Consider the following 14402-nt stretch of genomic DNA (forward strand, 5'->3'; position numbering starts at 1 on the left):
TCACTGGATCAAGGCTATTTCAGAGAATTCAGAACCACATGGCTTTTGAAATCACCTAGTTGCATGTGTCTCTATTGCTCCTTCTGTCATGCAAACTCCACTGATATTATAGAGAGCAGATTCTGGCTGCCAGGAGGGGATCGTGAATAGCAAAACATGAACGATAATATCTCGGTTCTCATCCAAATCACAGGAAACACTCAGATTCTATTCTGGAGAGATCCTAGCTTGGGAAGGCGCAGAGTGACTGGATCCATTATGTTGGCCGCCCGTCACGATGAAAATAATGCGTGTTGGAGTGTCAATGGCATTGGAAGTTTGAGTGCAACCGAGTTTGGGGATATGATGACGGAGGCAAGTGTCCTTCTGAACTCTGCATCGGCCTGAAACTTAGCTCGTCCAATCACCATGGGGGTCTATCAACCGCAATGGGCGACGGCCAGCCCACGTTTGCCGCGGACGTTCTTCGGCTGGAGATTCATGGACCGGATAAAAATCACATCTGTGTCGTTGACCTTCCTGGGATTTTCAAATCCACGGACGCCGGCTTGACCTTAAGGCCCTCAGCTTTTTCGTTTCACATATTATTCTTTTCGGATTCGGGGTTACAAAAGTTTCCAAGTCCTTGCCTACTTCCAATAGCAAGACTGGTCTTGCCAAGCAATCACAATCATGCGTCAAGTTAGCAGGATTTGAAACCCTCATTTTTCTTTATCTAGGATGCCAACACAATGTGTTAATTGAAAATGAACTTGACTGTTCGTAAAGGCTCATGTATATATAATGCATGTCTTCCAATTTATTCCAATAGTTGTTCGGTCCTATCCCATAATACGTAAGCAGAGCTCTTGCAAAGGTAATTTCCCGCCATGGTGGTTTGTGCTACCTAATAGCTTGAGAGAGTACGTCAAGTTCTTTCCCTGGCTGGCTAGGCCAAAATGAAAGAAAGTTCACGTGACTGAAAGCCACTCTTAAGTCCCAGAAGTAACCGCTCGGAAAATTCCTTCCTTGTACTGCCCGATTGTGTATTCCATGACGCGGCGAAGTGTTCCCAGAAGAGATGTGGTATGTTTGACACTCGTGGTGCGGCCGTCCAAGTCAGATAAAGGACCCCAGATGCGCTGAAGAAATAATATTTAGCCATTATTAATAGTCACTGAAGCGTATTACTTACTACTTCTCCCAGAACGCCAGACCCTTCGACCCCGATTGCAATATAGAATTTCCAGTCCTCTCCGACAGCAGTACAACCAACAAGCGGAGGCAAGTCTTTCACACTCTTCCGTTGTGCGAAAGCCCACATAAGTAGTCCTGTCATCCATACCCCAAGCTGGACTTGCGCCTCTACTAAGTTTCCGTCCGCGGCTTTAATCTCAACACCAGGGCCCAGAATGCGTTTTCCAGTGTGTGGATGGGTTATATGGCTGAAGCATTTCCCTGGTGTATTGAGCCCCGCCTGTTCATAGTCTACTTTCCAAAACTCAACAGGCAGACCGACAACTAGGTCCACTTTGCGGTTGTATGTATCGCGGGCTGTGTAGCGAGGTTAGTACTAAGGGTCAACGGACTCTGTTTAACTACAAAAACTTAGCAACAAAGAAGTAGAACACGCAGGGTCTTCGTGGTTAGGACATACATGCTCCAACACTCTAACGGCAATTCCGCAATGGCCCCCTCCAACAACGGCAGTGCGACCTTGTTCAACCAGGAACCTTCACTGCGCAGTTCAGTAGCACATTGACACGACGCATTCGAGATTTTCCGAGCAATATTTTCATCCGGGCCGAACTCAGAGCCCTGTGTTAGAGTTGCCAATAGCTGAGACGCAACGACGCTGTTCGGGTCGGTAGATTCATGTACGTAGACGACCCGGGGGGTGGCGGCGGCTAGTTCTGCTTTCACGCGTGATGGACTAGATGAACGTGACCTCCCACCTCGACTAGCCGCGGAACTTGATGGGGCCAGAGCAGGCGATGTCTTCAGGTAGGCGGACGGAAATGGTGGATGCTGTTTCGGAACTAGTTCGATAGGGTCTTTTCGAAGGATCTGGCTGCGGCATCGAATTTTCGGCTTCAGGTAACGACCTTTTGCGTTTGTGCTAAATCACTGGGGTTGAAGGTGGCGTCGTTAGGTTGCTCACCAGTTTCTCGAACCGATCAGTGTTGGGCGGGGTTTTGGGCACGCTCCTCGCAACATCCTCTATCCAGGACAATATCGCGACGTTTTGCCCAGCACACATCAGGGTGGATTGAACGCAACATGGTACGCCCAAAGGTTTATTCTCTCTCGTCGGAGGACGTCGGGTAAGTCAAAATTTGGACAAGGTGAGTTCTTGGAACCCCTTAACAGATTGACCGTTGCTGGAGCAACCGCCGGCTGATGATGCTATGGCAGATCACGTGGTTTTATCTTGCGCTTCAGTCAGCTGACTCACACCAAGACTCTTAACAGGCCGATATTCAATTGTCGATGTTGGGCGGATCGGTAAGATCATCGACGAAGCAAATGGCCGATCTTCAAGTAACTCTCTGACTGCAACTTTGTCTTCACTTTTTACCCCATACATACATCAGAGTTCCGCTTCATTGTAAACTTTTCCGAGTAGATACTATCCGAAATGAGATGTGGCAGTAATTTCCTTCTGACATGTATGCAAAAGGTTACAATTGGAAAGTCTGCTTTGAGAACAGAATAATTTTGCTTTCCAGATTTCCGTGCACCCCCAATCCTGGCGGAGCGGCATCGTTTCGGGTGGTAGCCTAGGTGGATGATGGATCTATGAGGTGAAAATTCGAGGTAGAACCCACACAAGTACCAAAAGACCGTCCTCGCCTGGTGTAAAATTGACCCAGATTTGAACTGCAATATGTCCTTTCCCTCGATGTTGGCTTGATCTGCAACCAGTGGGCATTTTAATGAATTTTCGGATTTCCATGCAATGAGCATCCATCAACAAGATGATTGACTGCATCTTGATCTGTTGGTAGGTTTTGGATCTCCCGGATCAACCGTGATATCTCCTCCTCCGTTCCAGAGCGCAGCATTGCAGCCATTCGGCAAAGGGCGACACGGAAGTTTAACAGCTCGGCGGTATGAGCCTTGCGTCTCCGATCACCGGCTGGATCATATAAGCACTGGCGACCTTCGGTCGCACATTTCGTGCATGGGGCCGTACCGGAGCACTACACTGGGTTAGCTCTGTCGTCCAATGAGGAACGATATTTCTTACTTTGGACTTTCTTTTCTGACACTCAGTACAGGCCAGAGAAACTCGCCGCTGTTTGGTTGACGAGTGCGTTTCCAGATACCACATGCTGAATTCTTTTTCCCTAGGCAGGAGCTCGCGCAGAAGACGTTTCTTCGACATTGCGGGATTAGATGAGTGGCAGGCGCTCTGCGGGCGGCTGTGGTTTTCACTTCAAAAACCCGCGGTTTTTGCGGTTATCCATGGATATTTAAACATTGTGGTTTTTCTGACTGCATAGATTGTGAACCTTTCGTAGTATTTTGGCGTATCCAGTATGTAAAGGATTACCTGTTTCTCTTCATATGAAATCTCTAGAATAAAATATTTAGACCAAATTTCGATTTCTTTTTTAAGTTTCTAATATCACAGCTTATCAATCTCAAATCCCTCCGGTAACTTAGGTTTCTTCCGAACCCTTCCTGGCCTAGCCTGCGTCTTCTCCTCAATTGGCATCACCGGAAGTGGGAGACCATTATCAGCATCATCTAGAGCCTCAGAGGTCTTACTTCGACGCCGCTTCTGCTGTATCTGCCTAGTTTGAGCTACGGACTGCGTGGCAGATAACTCTTCTTCGGCCTCATTATCAGATTCATCTGTGTCATCCTCAAATGTACTTTCTGCTTCGCAACCCTCGTCTTCGTTGTCACTGATCGGTTCGACTTCATTGAGCGGCGGAACAGACTTCCTTGTCAGATCAAGCATTGCAACCTCTCCGACCGACAAATAACCTTTGATCATCTCTAGTTCGGTTTGTTCAAGATCAAACTTGGACGAGAAGAGATGAAGCATTAGGCCTTTTATTGTGTCTGGCTTCAACTGTCCCCGACGATAGTGACAGACATCCCGAGCACAATTAAAGAGTCGCTCGACACCAGCACCGCTCGCAGGAACTGAGAGGATATCTCGTGCAATCTTTGCAAGGATCGGATACTCGCGCTCATGTCCCTTCCAGAAGAGCCGAGGGTTACCCTTTGTGAGCCCTGTAGCATCAATTAGCTTTCGCATGGTATAAGTAATGGGAGAATATTTGCCTTTGGCCAAATAACGTGTCAACTCATCTTCCCGCTGATCCACTTCAGCTCGGAGCGCAGTCTCTGGTTCACATAATAGCTCAAGCTCATTTTGAGCGGCATCCACGGTTTCTTGGCTATCAGCCGGTACTGTTTGCTGGCTAAATTGCTGCTGATATCGCTTGAACTCCTTCTGTAAAACCTCCCGGTAATGCTTCGTAAAATCGACTTCCTCCCCTTTCCCATTGTTCCCCCTCCAATCCGCGTTATCAAAGTATCGAAGCTTTTTTGACGGACAGAGAATAGTTGCAATCGCATAGACTATGCCATATGGCTCATTTTCCGTTGCAGTGTAGTATTTTAAAAGTTTTCTCTTTGCCGATCGAAGCGCCTGAAGCATACTCCTTTTCCATGGGGCAGCTTTACGTTTCAGTTTCTTCTCAGCGTCATCAAGATGGGTAAACAGCCGATTGTAGATACTGAAGACATGGTGAACAGTAACGTCTCTGGTCTTTGATAATACACTAGTAAAATCATAGAAAGGCTTAGTGACCAGAAGCAAATATTCGACTTGGCGCCATTCCTCTTGATCAAGCTTGAACTGAACGTGTTGATATGCTATACAGTACCGATCGAAGACGGATTGTAATTCCCTGGCACGATTGAGCATGAGGAAGGTGGAGTTCCAGCGTGTGCGAACATCTTGGATCGGAACAAGCTTAGGCTCAGTAGTCTGAAGAGTAAGAAAAGCTTCTCTGCGCTGCGGACTAGCATTGATAAAGACAGCGAGCTCTCGAATCTAACGATAATCTGTTAGTATCATTATAAAGAGAGTGCGGCGATATATTCACCTTCTTTAAGGTTATCACAATATCTCTTGTTGGCCGCCGGGAGTTAGTCTGTAGTGACTGCATACGTGCATCAGGCCACTCAGACTCCGCCTCCTTATTGGTTGGATTCGCTTTTATCTTTCCAAGTAGATCTTTTAGGCTCAGCTGGATAACATGCGCAATACATGGAATCCGGAAGACAGACGTCTCACTGAGAACATGCGATTGAACCATCTCTTGGACACCTAGCATCATGGTGTTGTTATTCGATGCATTATCCGTGGTAATTGATAATACCCGATCATTGATATTATGCTCCTGGAGTATTTGAATCACTTTCTGACTTAGATGAGCACCGGTATGCGATCCTTGGAGATGCTCAAACCCAAGAAGAACCTCGCAGTAATTCCATTCTTGATCAAGAAAATATCCAGTTATTGCCATGAATGCCTGGGAAAAGGGAGATGTCCAGCAGTCAAGTGCAATTGAGAGATGGCTTCCTTTTGGAAGTTTACTAAGCACATTTCTTTGCTGTTCCCGGACAGTGTCGTCTAAAAGCCGTCTGATAGTCCGCGCAGAAGGAATATCAAGCCGGGATTCAGAGAGCTGGGCAGCTTCAAGGAGGTCTTTGAACTCAGGGTGTTCAATAATCCGAAATGGGAGACGGGCGGTGGTAATAAAATTGAGAATTTTTCGCTGGAGAAAATCATTGGTGAAGACTTTTGTTGGTACCCGCGGCTAGATCATAATAATATTAGCGATTTCTCTCTATCTCTTCATGAAGGTATGAAACACCTACTAAATTACGGAATAATTGGTCGATTCCTCGCTTCCTTTCCTCTAAGCGACAGGTACCCCCTTTCAGATGTGCTTTAAGCGCAGAGGTCCCTGTACGCTTATGACCTGGATGAGTAAGGGTTGTACAACACCGCTTACACATAACCCTAGGCTCGCCAGTCTTCTCGTTTGCAACCTGTTCAAAATGTTCCCAAAGTACCGAGGTTTTTTTCCCATCCCAATGTAAGCTATCGCGGCATTGCGGGGTCGATCCAAACAAAGTGTTTAACCACCATTCCACAAACTGCTTCCGGGAGTCTTCCATCTCGGGCTCACTAGCGTAGAGAATCCAGAATTTTCGAAGTGTAGATCCGACGCGCTCAAGTGATTTCGGCGCATATGACAATTGGGGAAGGGGAGTGAAAGAATTAGAAGTCTCGGTCGATTGACTGCTTGGTAAATCAGGAAGGTCATCTGATTGACGAAGATCGGGATCGATAAAGGAATCAGAGTAAAAGGACACTTGGGACTGAGACATTATAGTAAGTCTCCAAAGACTAGAAACTAGAAATGAGGAAGAGATATCAGGAGAAGGCGGAAGAGAGGAATGTACAGAAATTTCCCGAACTTTTTGGGAGACAAACGGCTCGCGACCGGGGTTTGACCTGTTTAAAACCCATCCTATATGTTAATTGGATGACTAGCGATGGTAGTGCGGTTTTGGTGCGGTTATCCAATGGATAACCGCAAGATAACCACACCAAAACCGCAGAATATCCACATAGGAAAAATTCACCAAGTCCACGGAATTTGAAATCGAACCCAGATTTTCTCTGAATCTTTCCGAGTAAATGTTTTAACATAAGTTAAGATACAAATGAAAATTCTGTATTGTTCAGTAGGAATCAGATCTATCCTAGCTTGATTTCGTCAAACTGCGAAATATTTTATATTTCACGTAGAAGGTATATTTTGTTCTCCCCTTATACTATATATATTTTCGCAAATTCCAGACAACTATCGCTTACTGGTCAAGCAATAAGAGACTATATATCAACATTGGGCCATTTATTTAACAAGAAGGTGATTATTCCTTATAAATCGATGGCATGAGCAATAAAATCTATAGCGTTGTACTGTTTTACGAGAAGAGGCGTATCTTCAAAATTAGGTTAAAGAGTTTGGAAAACTGTATAAGTATCACCTGATAGGCTAGAATCGGTTAATGAGGCGAGAGCTATGCTAGTGCGGTTTTCTTGCGGTTGTCCATGGATAACCGTGGTTAAACCGCAAATCTGCGGTTGTGGTTGCGGTTTTCAAGTTGATATCCAATACCGCAAACTTGCGGTTGTGGTTTTGACTATGATACCCAAAACCACGGTTTTGCCGCAGCCTATGCCTGCCTAACCGAAAATGGTAATTCTTGGCAGATGAATAGTTCTTGGCATCGAGTACCACGTAATGCAGACGTGATCTTGTCGGCAATAAAAGAGGGGTCATCTCCCCATCCCTCGACGTAGTGTATGCACTGTTGGGTAGCAAAATGTTATACGTTCGTTATCGCCTTGAAAAAACAGCCGGCTCCTCTGAGGGATCACCAGTAGGGCTCCGAAAGGAATATGATCATTCATGAATATTCATGAATATTTGCGAATATGAATAATATGAATTGCATAATATGAATATGAATAAGAGGTGTTGAATATCACGGTGGCTGAATCTGATGGCAGGGATTAGGAACAGATATATGAGACATCCCGCCCCTGTTAAAGATAACTCCTCAACTCAATCTAAGTCAATCAGACAATCACTTATCTCAACAGGTTATGAGCCCGGGTGGCGCAACCCTTAGGCGCGCAGCTCGGCAACAGAAATTCAAACAGACAACTCTTTGACTGCCATCTACAGCTAAGCTTCCCCATTAAGTGAAAACTTCATCAACCCCAAGATCTGACCATATGGATTCAGGAACATGGCGAAGGGGTAACGAAATCAAGAGTTCAAACCCTCTGGATGAGATGAAGTGGATGGACTTTCCTCCACTAGATAATCACAGACATCACACCATCACTGTCACTATCACACTATCACATCGTCGCAAGATATCACAGTGACGCCCCCTGTGATTCGTCAAGTGAAACGACACTTTGACGGAAGGGAGTTGAAACCCCTAATTCATTGGCCCTCGACGCAACATTATCGCAACAATATCAAGTATATGAGCATATGAAACAATGTCGCCTTCTGCAGCGAGCACAAGAACTGCTTCCTCGCGGTTACCGTCTCGACCTCAAAAAGGGTCATCTCAACCTCCAAGGAGAAGCACTAAACGGCAAAGCAGACACTCTTGGACAGACGAGGAGCTGAATCTTCTTTCGTACCTTCGGCACCTTCGTCGCTGGCGCTTTACACAAATCCAGAAGTCATACTTCCCATCACTTTCACCAAGTGCACTCTTAGGAGCCTACTGGCGCCTGTCCACTGAAGACCGCGTACGCCGAGCATCGGCGGTCACTGCTCCAATTACCACCCCTCACAACACTACAAGAGACTCTCGCAGTACCCCCAACACTCAATCTACGCGTTCTGGTCTTGAACAGGGACCAAGTTATCTTCATCGTCCTATTTCTTGTCCACTCTCCCAGGCGAAAAGTAGCACTGAGACCTCAATCTTACCCTCGCCGAGTTCTGCAACTGGAGACGAACCAGTAGGCCAAAGCAGCAATACAATTCGCTACAACCTTCGGCCAAACAGATCGACAACCTTCCCGCAAAGGAAACGGCGATATCTAGTTGACCGGCGCCGTTTCCCTCACTTCTCCAAGTCGTACAGGTACCATCTGAACCTGCACAGGCGGTCAGACAGAGACTACGTCCCATTGTCTCACACACCTACGCCAAACTCATCGGACCGTAGCCCTTCCGTCGTCTCGAGCCCGCCTAGTGTCGCATCAAGTCTAGAACTCTTTGGCTTAGAAGCGCGTTCTCTCAACTCATCAGATCGTGGTTCCTCGGTTACCTCCAGTTTATCCGACGACATCTCCAGCGCAGAATTCTTCAGCTCAGAGGAGCGTCCACCTACACCATGACTGACATCGCGAAATTTGAGCAGTTTGGATTAAATGCATTCTGTAATGGCATTCCAATACTTGACAATGCCAGTGACTGGTTTAAGTGGAATCAGAAGGTCAATGAGTTCATTCGGATATCCGCCGTTGCCGACGATGGAACAACTCCACCGATAGAAGAAGAAGAAGCGCGGCAATGGACTCATAGCCAAAAGTTCTACTCTGCGATGATCACGGCAAAGCTGACCCACAATGCGGCACAAAGGATCAACGCTTTTGAGATCTCTCGAGTCCAGGCACTCTTAAAGGCAGTTAAAGACAACTTCAAACCAGAAGGCACTGGCACTTACGTGAACCTCCAGCGACAGTACATGTCCCTCACAAGAGAGAAATGCGGAAGTGCTCAAGCTCTCGGAGCCGAGATCAGGAAGATCCATGCTGAGAAACTTCTCCTTGACCCTGACTGCATGAGCTCCGAGATTGAGAGAACATTCTTTTTCGTGCACGCATTAGGTCCTGAGTATGAAAATTTCCGTGATCATATATTTCGGCAAATGGACCTTGTTAACGAAAGAGATGCTAATGGCAACATCACGAAAGCGGCACCCACGTTCGACTATATCGAGAACAAGGCAATTGAGGAAGAACATAGGAAGGGGCAATTAAGCAAACAACCAACAGAGGCGCATGCGCTTCCTGCACTCGCTATAATCCGAGGGCCAGGTGACAAGAAAGTCATACCGTCGTCCGACGGAACGACATGTCGAATCGAGATCGATAACGTCCCATATTGCTCCCTCTGCCGAAACCTTATCATGTGGACTCTGAGTGCTTCAGCAAGAACCCTAGACCGAGGGATCAAAAGAAAGACGGAAAGAGTCACAAGTCAAAGCCAGGCAATTCACATACAGGTGCACGCAAGCCGTTGAAGCGGCGGCCCACCTCGGATGACGAAGATGATGATGTCGGTGGCCCAAGGCATCCAAAGAAGCCCACCTTCATGGCGACAAAGGTCTCCGGAGAAGATGTTAATAAAGCATTTGGAAAGGACATTGAAGGCAACTTCGCCCTATTCGACCAAATCCCCACATTGATGGCTACAAAAACCCTATCGATCCGTGACGCATGGATCGTCGATAGTGGATGTGCTCAGCACATCTGCAATAACGCCTCGAGATTTGTAAAGATGGACCAGTACCATGGACCACCTCTGAGAAGCGTCGATACCTCCACGACTCCCTCGGGAGTGGGGACAGTCAACGTTATGTGCAATGTACAAGGCAGAAGGAAATGTCTTGTGCTTGACAATGTCCTCTATGTCCCATCTGCACATGCAAACCTCATATCGGTGCTCCAGCTTCTCAAACGAGGAGCAAAAGTCGAATTCTCAAGCCAAAGTGCTAGTATTCGCAACAAGTTAAACGGAAAGAACCTATACACTGCCAGTCAATATCATGGAGTCTACGCACTTGATCTATGGACGAATCTCACTTTTCCCTCTTACCATGTCAGCTCACAAATGTCTCTTTGGCATAACCGGCTGGCTCACCTGGGCGATGCGAACCTACAACGGCTTAAGAAGCAGGCCTACGGCATCCGGGACATGGAACCACGTCAACCATGCAACCCATGTCTCCAGGGACGAATGATTGAAAAGCCCCACAAACGCTCGGGACGAAGCAGACAAGGGGAATATGCAATGGAACTTCTCCATATTGATGTCGCAGGGCCATTTGACGAGGGCCTTGACGGCAGTCGCTATTGGCTCACCGTCGTCGACGACTTCACGGGGTGGATAGAGATTGTCACTATACCACGACGACAAGAATTTGTTGTAGAATCACTACGGTTCTTTCTTGACCATAATGAACGCCCTGAACGAAAATGTAGGCGAATACGCCTCGACCGGATCCCTGAACAAATGGGAGAGGAGATGAAGTTCATACTTTTCTCACGGGCAATCCATGCCGAGGTCACAGGCGTTGATCAGCACCAGCAGAATGGGGTTGCCGAGAGAGCCCATAAGACAATTTATGATCGGGTTGGGCCCACGCTAGCACATGCGAGACTACCGCCTAAACTGTAGCCAGAAATTGCTCGAACCGCAGCCTTCCTCTCTAACCGGTCGCCGTTATCAAAGCTCAACATGACTCCGTATCAAGCTTGGTACGGCGACAAACCTGACCTATCACGACTCAGAGTGATCGGATCCAAAGGGGAATACTTGATCCCACCCAAACAGAGGAAGAAGCTCACAGAGGCAAGAACTAAGCCATGCATTCTACTAGGCTATGAGGGAAATACCAACTACCGCATTCTGCTGGAAGACGGAAGAATCGTTGGGACCCCAAACGCAGAATTTCACGAAGTCCTTACAGCTCCTTCCACACAGACTATAGAAGATGTGGGAGCCAGACGAGACGGCTCACCTGAGGCAACGGCTGCTGCCGCAGGGGGGAGTAAGACGGTGGGACTAATAAATGAACCGTCGGTAGGCATACGGCAAGCATCCGTGCCCGCCTCTGGGCGCCAATTGTCGATGGCACCACCAGAGCGAGCCCTACCTAAGTCGAGGAACGATATCTCGCACATACTGCCTCGATTGAGTAACGATAACTCACGAGTGCTAACCCAGTCGAGTGACGATGACTCGCAGCCACCTGCTGCTGTACAGGGAGATAGGACCTTGTCGCCTACACGGAGTGATGATACCTTTGGATCATTTGCAGATGATTTACAAGACATCATCCAAAGGAATGACTCACCACCCGGCGGCGACCAGCAACACGACGACGCTCAACAAGGTCAAATTTCAGGAGAACGGCAACGATATCCAGAACTCCGACTTGACCACCCAGTTCATACAGTGCAACAAGAAGCACTAGAACACCACCCTGAACTCCAACTTCGCGCTCCGCAGGTCACACCAGACGCTTTTAGTGACAGCGAAGAAGAGCTTGCGTTAATGAATATATCTGAAGAAAACATCATCCCAACATTCTTAACAGTAGCTGCATAGGAAACAGAACCTTTTGAGCCAAAGACTCTGCATCAAGCAAAGAACGACGCAAGCTGGCTGGAATGGGAAAGAGCAATGCTTGACGAAGTGAACTCGCTCAACCAAAACAAAACGTGGGAGCTTGTTGATCCTCCCAAAGATCGCCGGATTCTCAGCGGAAAATGGGTCTTCAAACTCAAACGAGGACCGCATGGTGAAGTCATCCGTCACAAAAGCCGATGGGTAGTGAGAGGCTTTACACAAGAAGAGGGTATCGACTATGACGAAACCTTTGCCTCGGTTGTCAAGCCAATGAGCTACAAAGCCCTATTCGCAATCGGAGCGGCCCTGGATCTAGAGATCGAGCAAATGGATGTCAAAACGGCATTCCTGTACGGGGACATAGATCACGAGATCTACGTCGAACAGCCTCACCACATGACCGACGGCACATCAAAGGTCTGCAAACTTCGAAAGGCACTCTATGGCTTAAAACAAGCTCCTCGCATTTGGTACCAGACTCTTACAAACTTCCTACGCAATCTTGGCTTCGAGCCAATCAACGCAGATCTTGGTATCTTCGTCCGGAGCAATATGTACATCGCGGTGTACGTTGATGACCTCCCACTTGTGGGGCCAAGCATTGCGGAGATAAAGAAGATCAAGCGGAGCCTCAGAAACCGTTTTCAAATGACAGATTTGGGACCGTGCAGCTACTATCTCGGGATGTCCATCCAGCGAGACCGTCAAAACAGGATCCTGTACCTAAGTCAAGAAGCGTATATCGACAAGGTCGCTCGTCAGTTCGGAATCAGCAACTGCGCTCCCGTCAGCACCCCGATAGAGACCTCGCCACTTCCAGAGAATAGTCCAGGATACAAATGCCCTCCAGATCAACGGACCACATACCAGCGCATTGTCGGATCACTGATGTACATTATGCTTGGGACTAGGGGGGACATCGCATATGCGGTCTCTATGGCGAGCAGATACCTAGCAAATCCTGGACCTCAACACGTGAAGCTCGCTCGACGCATCCTGCGGTACCTCAAAAGTACAAAAAGTCTCAGACTCACGTACATGGGCCATCTTCAGATGCTGAAGGGCTTCACGGATGCAGACTGGGGTGGATGTCATGATACAAGACGATCAACGGCTGGATATCTCTTCAATATCGGGAGTGGAGCAATCAGTTGGCAATCGAAGCGCCAGAGTGTTGTTGCCCTCTCAACCTGTGAAGCTGAATTTCTAGGGCAGACACAGGCGACCAAAGAAGCAATCTGGTTGAGAAGACTTCTTAATGAATTGAACATGAGCCAAGGGAAAGCCGCAACGATCATTTGTGGCGACAATCAAGGAGCCATCGCTCTGTCCTCGAACCCGCAGTACCACTCTCGCACAAAACATATGGAAATCCAACGCAAGTGGCAAGGAGAGGTGCAAGACACTGGAACGGTAGAACTACAGTATATTCCAACTACCGAGCAAATTGCCGATGGGTTCACCAAACCTCTTGCACGACAACGATTTGAATGGTTTCGGAGAGGACTTGGTATTGAGTGATGACCACACCCTACTGGCCTTGAGCAGAGACTAAGCTGCAAGGGTACCCTTTCCTTCTTTTCCCTTCAAAGGGGTTTTTAAAGGTTTTAATGGGACCCACCGCAACCGTGATAAATGGTCATTGGCTCCCTCGGTGATGGTTGCCATCGAGTGGGAGTGTTGAATATCACGGCGGCCGAAGCCTATGGCGGGGATTAGGAACGGATATATAAAGACGGGCTACCCCTCTTCTATAACCAAGTTAATTTAATTAAGAATAAAATCAGACAATCACTTATCTCAACAATATCCGACATACCAGTTCGAATATCCGATATTCGAAGCATTTGGATTAGTCAATCAAGACTACATACATAACGTCCCGCGTACAACTCTCCGCCCCCGAATCAATGGAATGCAAAACCGCGCGATTTCTCGCGCCAATTCTGATAAATTGACAGAAATTGAAGAGGAATCACTTCAAAAATGGATACTCTCTATGGATTCTCGTGGATCAGCCCCCCGGCTTTCTACCGTACGAGAGATGGCCAATCTTCTTCTTCAACAGCGTGGAACCACCCCGGTTACTTCGGTCGGCGAACACTGGGTGACGAATTTTGTTAAAAGGCACCCTCTCCTCTCCTCCCGATTTTCGAAACGGTACAACTACGAGCGCGCGAAATATGAAGACCCGAAAATTATTAGGGAGTGGTTTGATCTGGTTCAAAAAACGATACTTCAATTTGGAATCGACCCTGATGACATTCATAACTTTGACGAGACTGGTTTCGCTATCGGATTGACCGCAACTACGAAGGTTATTACGAGAAGTGATTTGCCTAAATACTTGGAACGGGTTTAAATCATCTTGACCATGAAATGGAGGATGTAAGAAAACATACTGAAATCCGAACTCCGTTCGAGTCCAGA

General features: G+C 47.4%; 6 protein-coding genes across 6 annotated transcripts; 3 read left to right on the forward strand and 3 right to left on the reverse strand.

Annotated features, from left to right (window-relative positions):
- Positions 1 to 156: 156 nt before the first annotated feature.
- Positions 157 to 387, forward strand: N7471_010501 (uncharacterized protein; the record flags this gene model as incomplete). Its single annotated transcript, XM_057283220.1, has 1 exon — positions 157 to 387. The coding sequence occupies one exon, from the start codon at positions 157 to 159 to the stop codon at positions 385 to 387; it is 231 nt and encodes a 76-aa protein (XP_057132199.1).
- A 584-nt stretch (positions 388 to 971) lies between these two features.
- Positions 972 to 2239, reverse strand: N7471_010502 (uncharacterized protein; the record flags this gene model as incomplete). Its single annotated transcript, XM_057283221.1, has 4 exons — positions 972 to 1121; positions 1175 to 1533; positions 1647 to 2007; positions 2141 to 2239. 4 exons carry the CDS (start codon positions 2237 to 2239, stop codon positions 972 to 974), a joined length of 969 nt encoding a protein of 322 aa, XP_057132200.1.
- Positions 2240 to 2912: 673 nt separating this feature from the next.
- Positions 2913 to 3367, reverse strand: N7471_010503 (Zn(II)2Cys6 transcription factor domain-containing protein; the record flags this gene model as incomplete). Its single annotated transcript, XM_057283222.1, has 2 exons — positions 2913 to 3182; positions 3230 to 3367. 2 exons carry the CDS (start codon positions 3365 to 3367, stop codon positions 2913 to 2915), a joined length of 408 nt encoding a protein of 135 aa, XP_057132201.1.
- A 243-nt stretch (positions 3368 to 3610) lies between these two features.
- On the reverse strand, positions 3611 to 6402 carry N7471_010504 (uncharacterized protein; the record flags this gene model as incomplete). Its single annotated transcript, XM_057283223.1, has 3 exons — positions 3611 to 5056; positions 5109 to 5825; positions 5887 to 6402. The coding sequence occupies 3 exons, from the start codon at positions 6400 to 6402 to the stop codon at positions 3611 to 3613; spliced, it is 2679 nt and encodes an 892-aa protein (XP_057132202.1).
- A 1696-nt stretch (positions 6403 to 8098) lies between these two features.
- On the forward strand, positions 8099 to 8953 carry N7471_010505 (uncharacterized protein; the record flags this gene model as incomplete). The annotated part of the gene is made up of 1 exon (XM_057283224.1): positions 8099 to 8953. The coding sequence occupies one exon, from the start codon at positions 8099 to 8101 to the stop codon at positions 8951 to 8953; it is 855 nt and encodes a 284-aa protein (XP_057132203.1).
- On the forward strand, positions 8950 to 9572 carry N7471_010506 (uncharacterized protein; the record flags this gene model as incomplete). Its single annotated transcript, XM_057283225.1, has 2 exons — positions 8950 to 9452; positions 9533 to 9572. 2 exons carry the CDS (start codon positions 8950 to 8952, stop codon positions 9570 to 9572), a joined length of 543 nt encoding a protein of 180 aa, XP_057132204.1.
- Between the last annotated feature and the right edge of the window lie 4830 nt (positions 9573 to 14402).

Source organism: Penicillium samsonianum (assembly GCF_028829775.1).
Source record: "Penicillium samsonianum strain IBT 33392 chromosome Unknown utg000006l_segment0_segment0, whole genome shotgun sequence".
Lineage (NCBI taxonomy): Eukaryota > Fungi > Ascomycota > Eurotiomycetes > Eurotiales > Aspergillaceae > Penicillium > Penicillium samsonianum.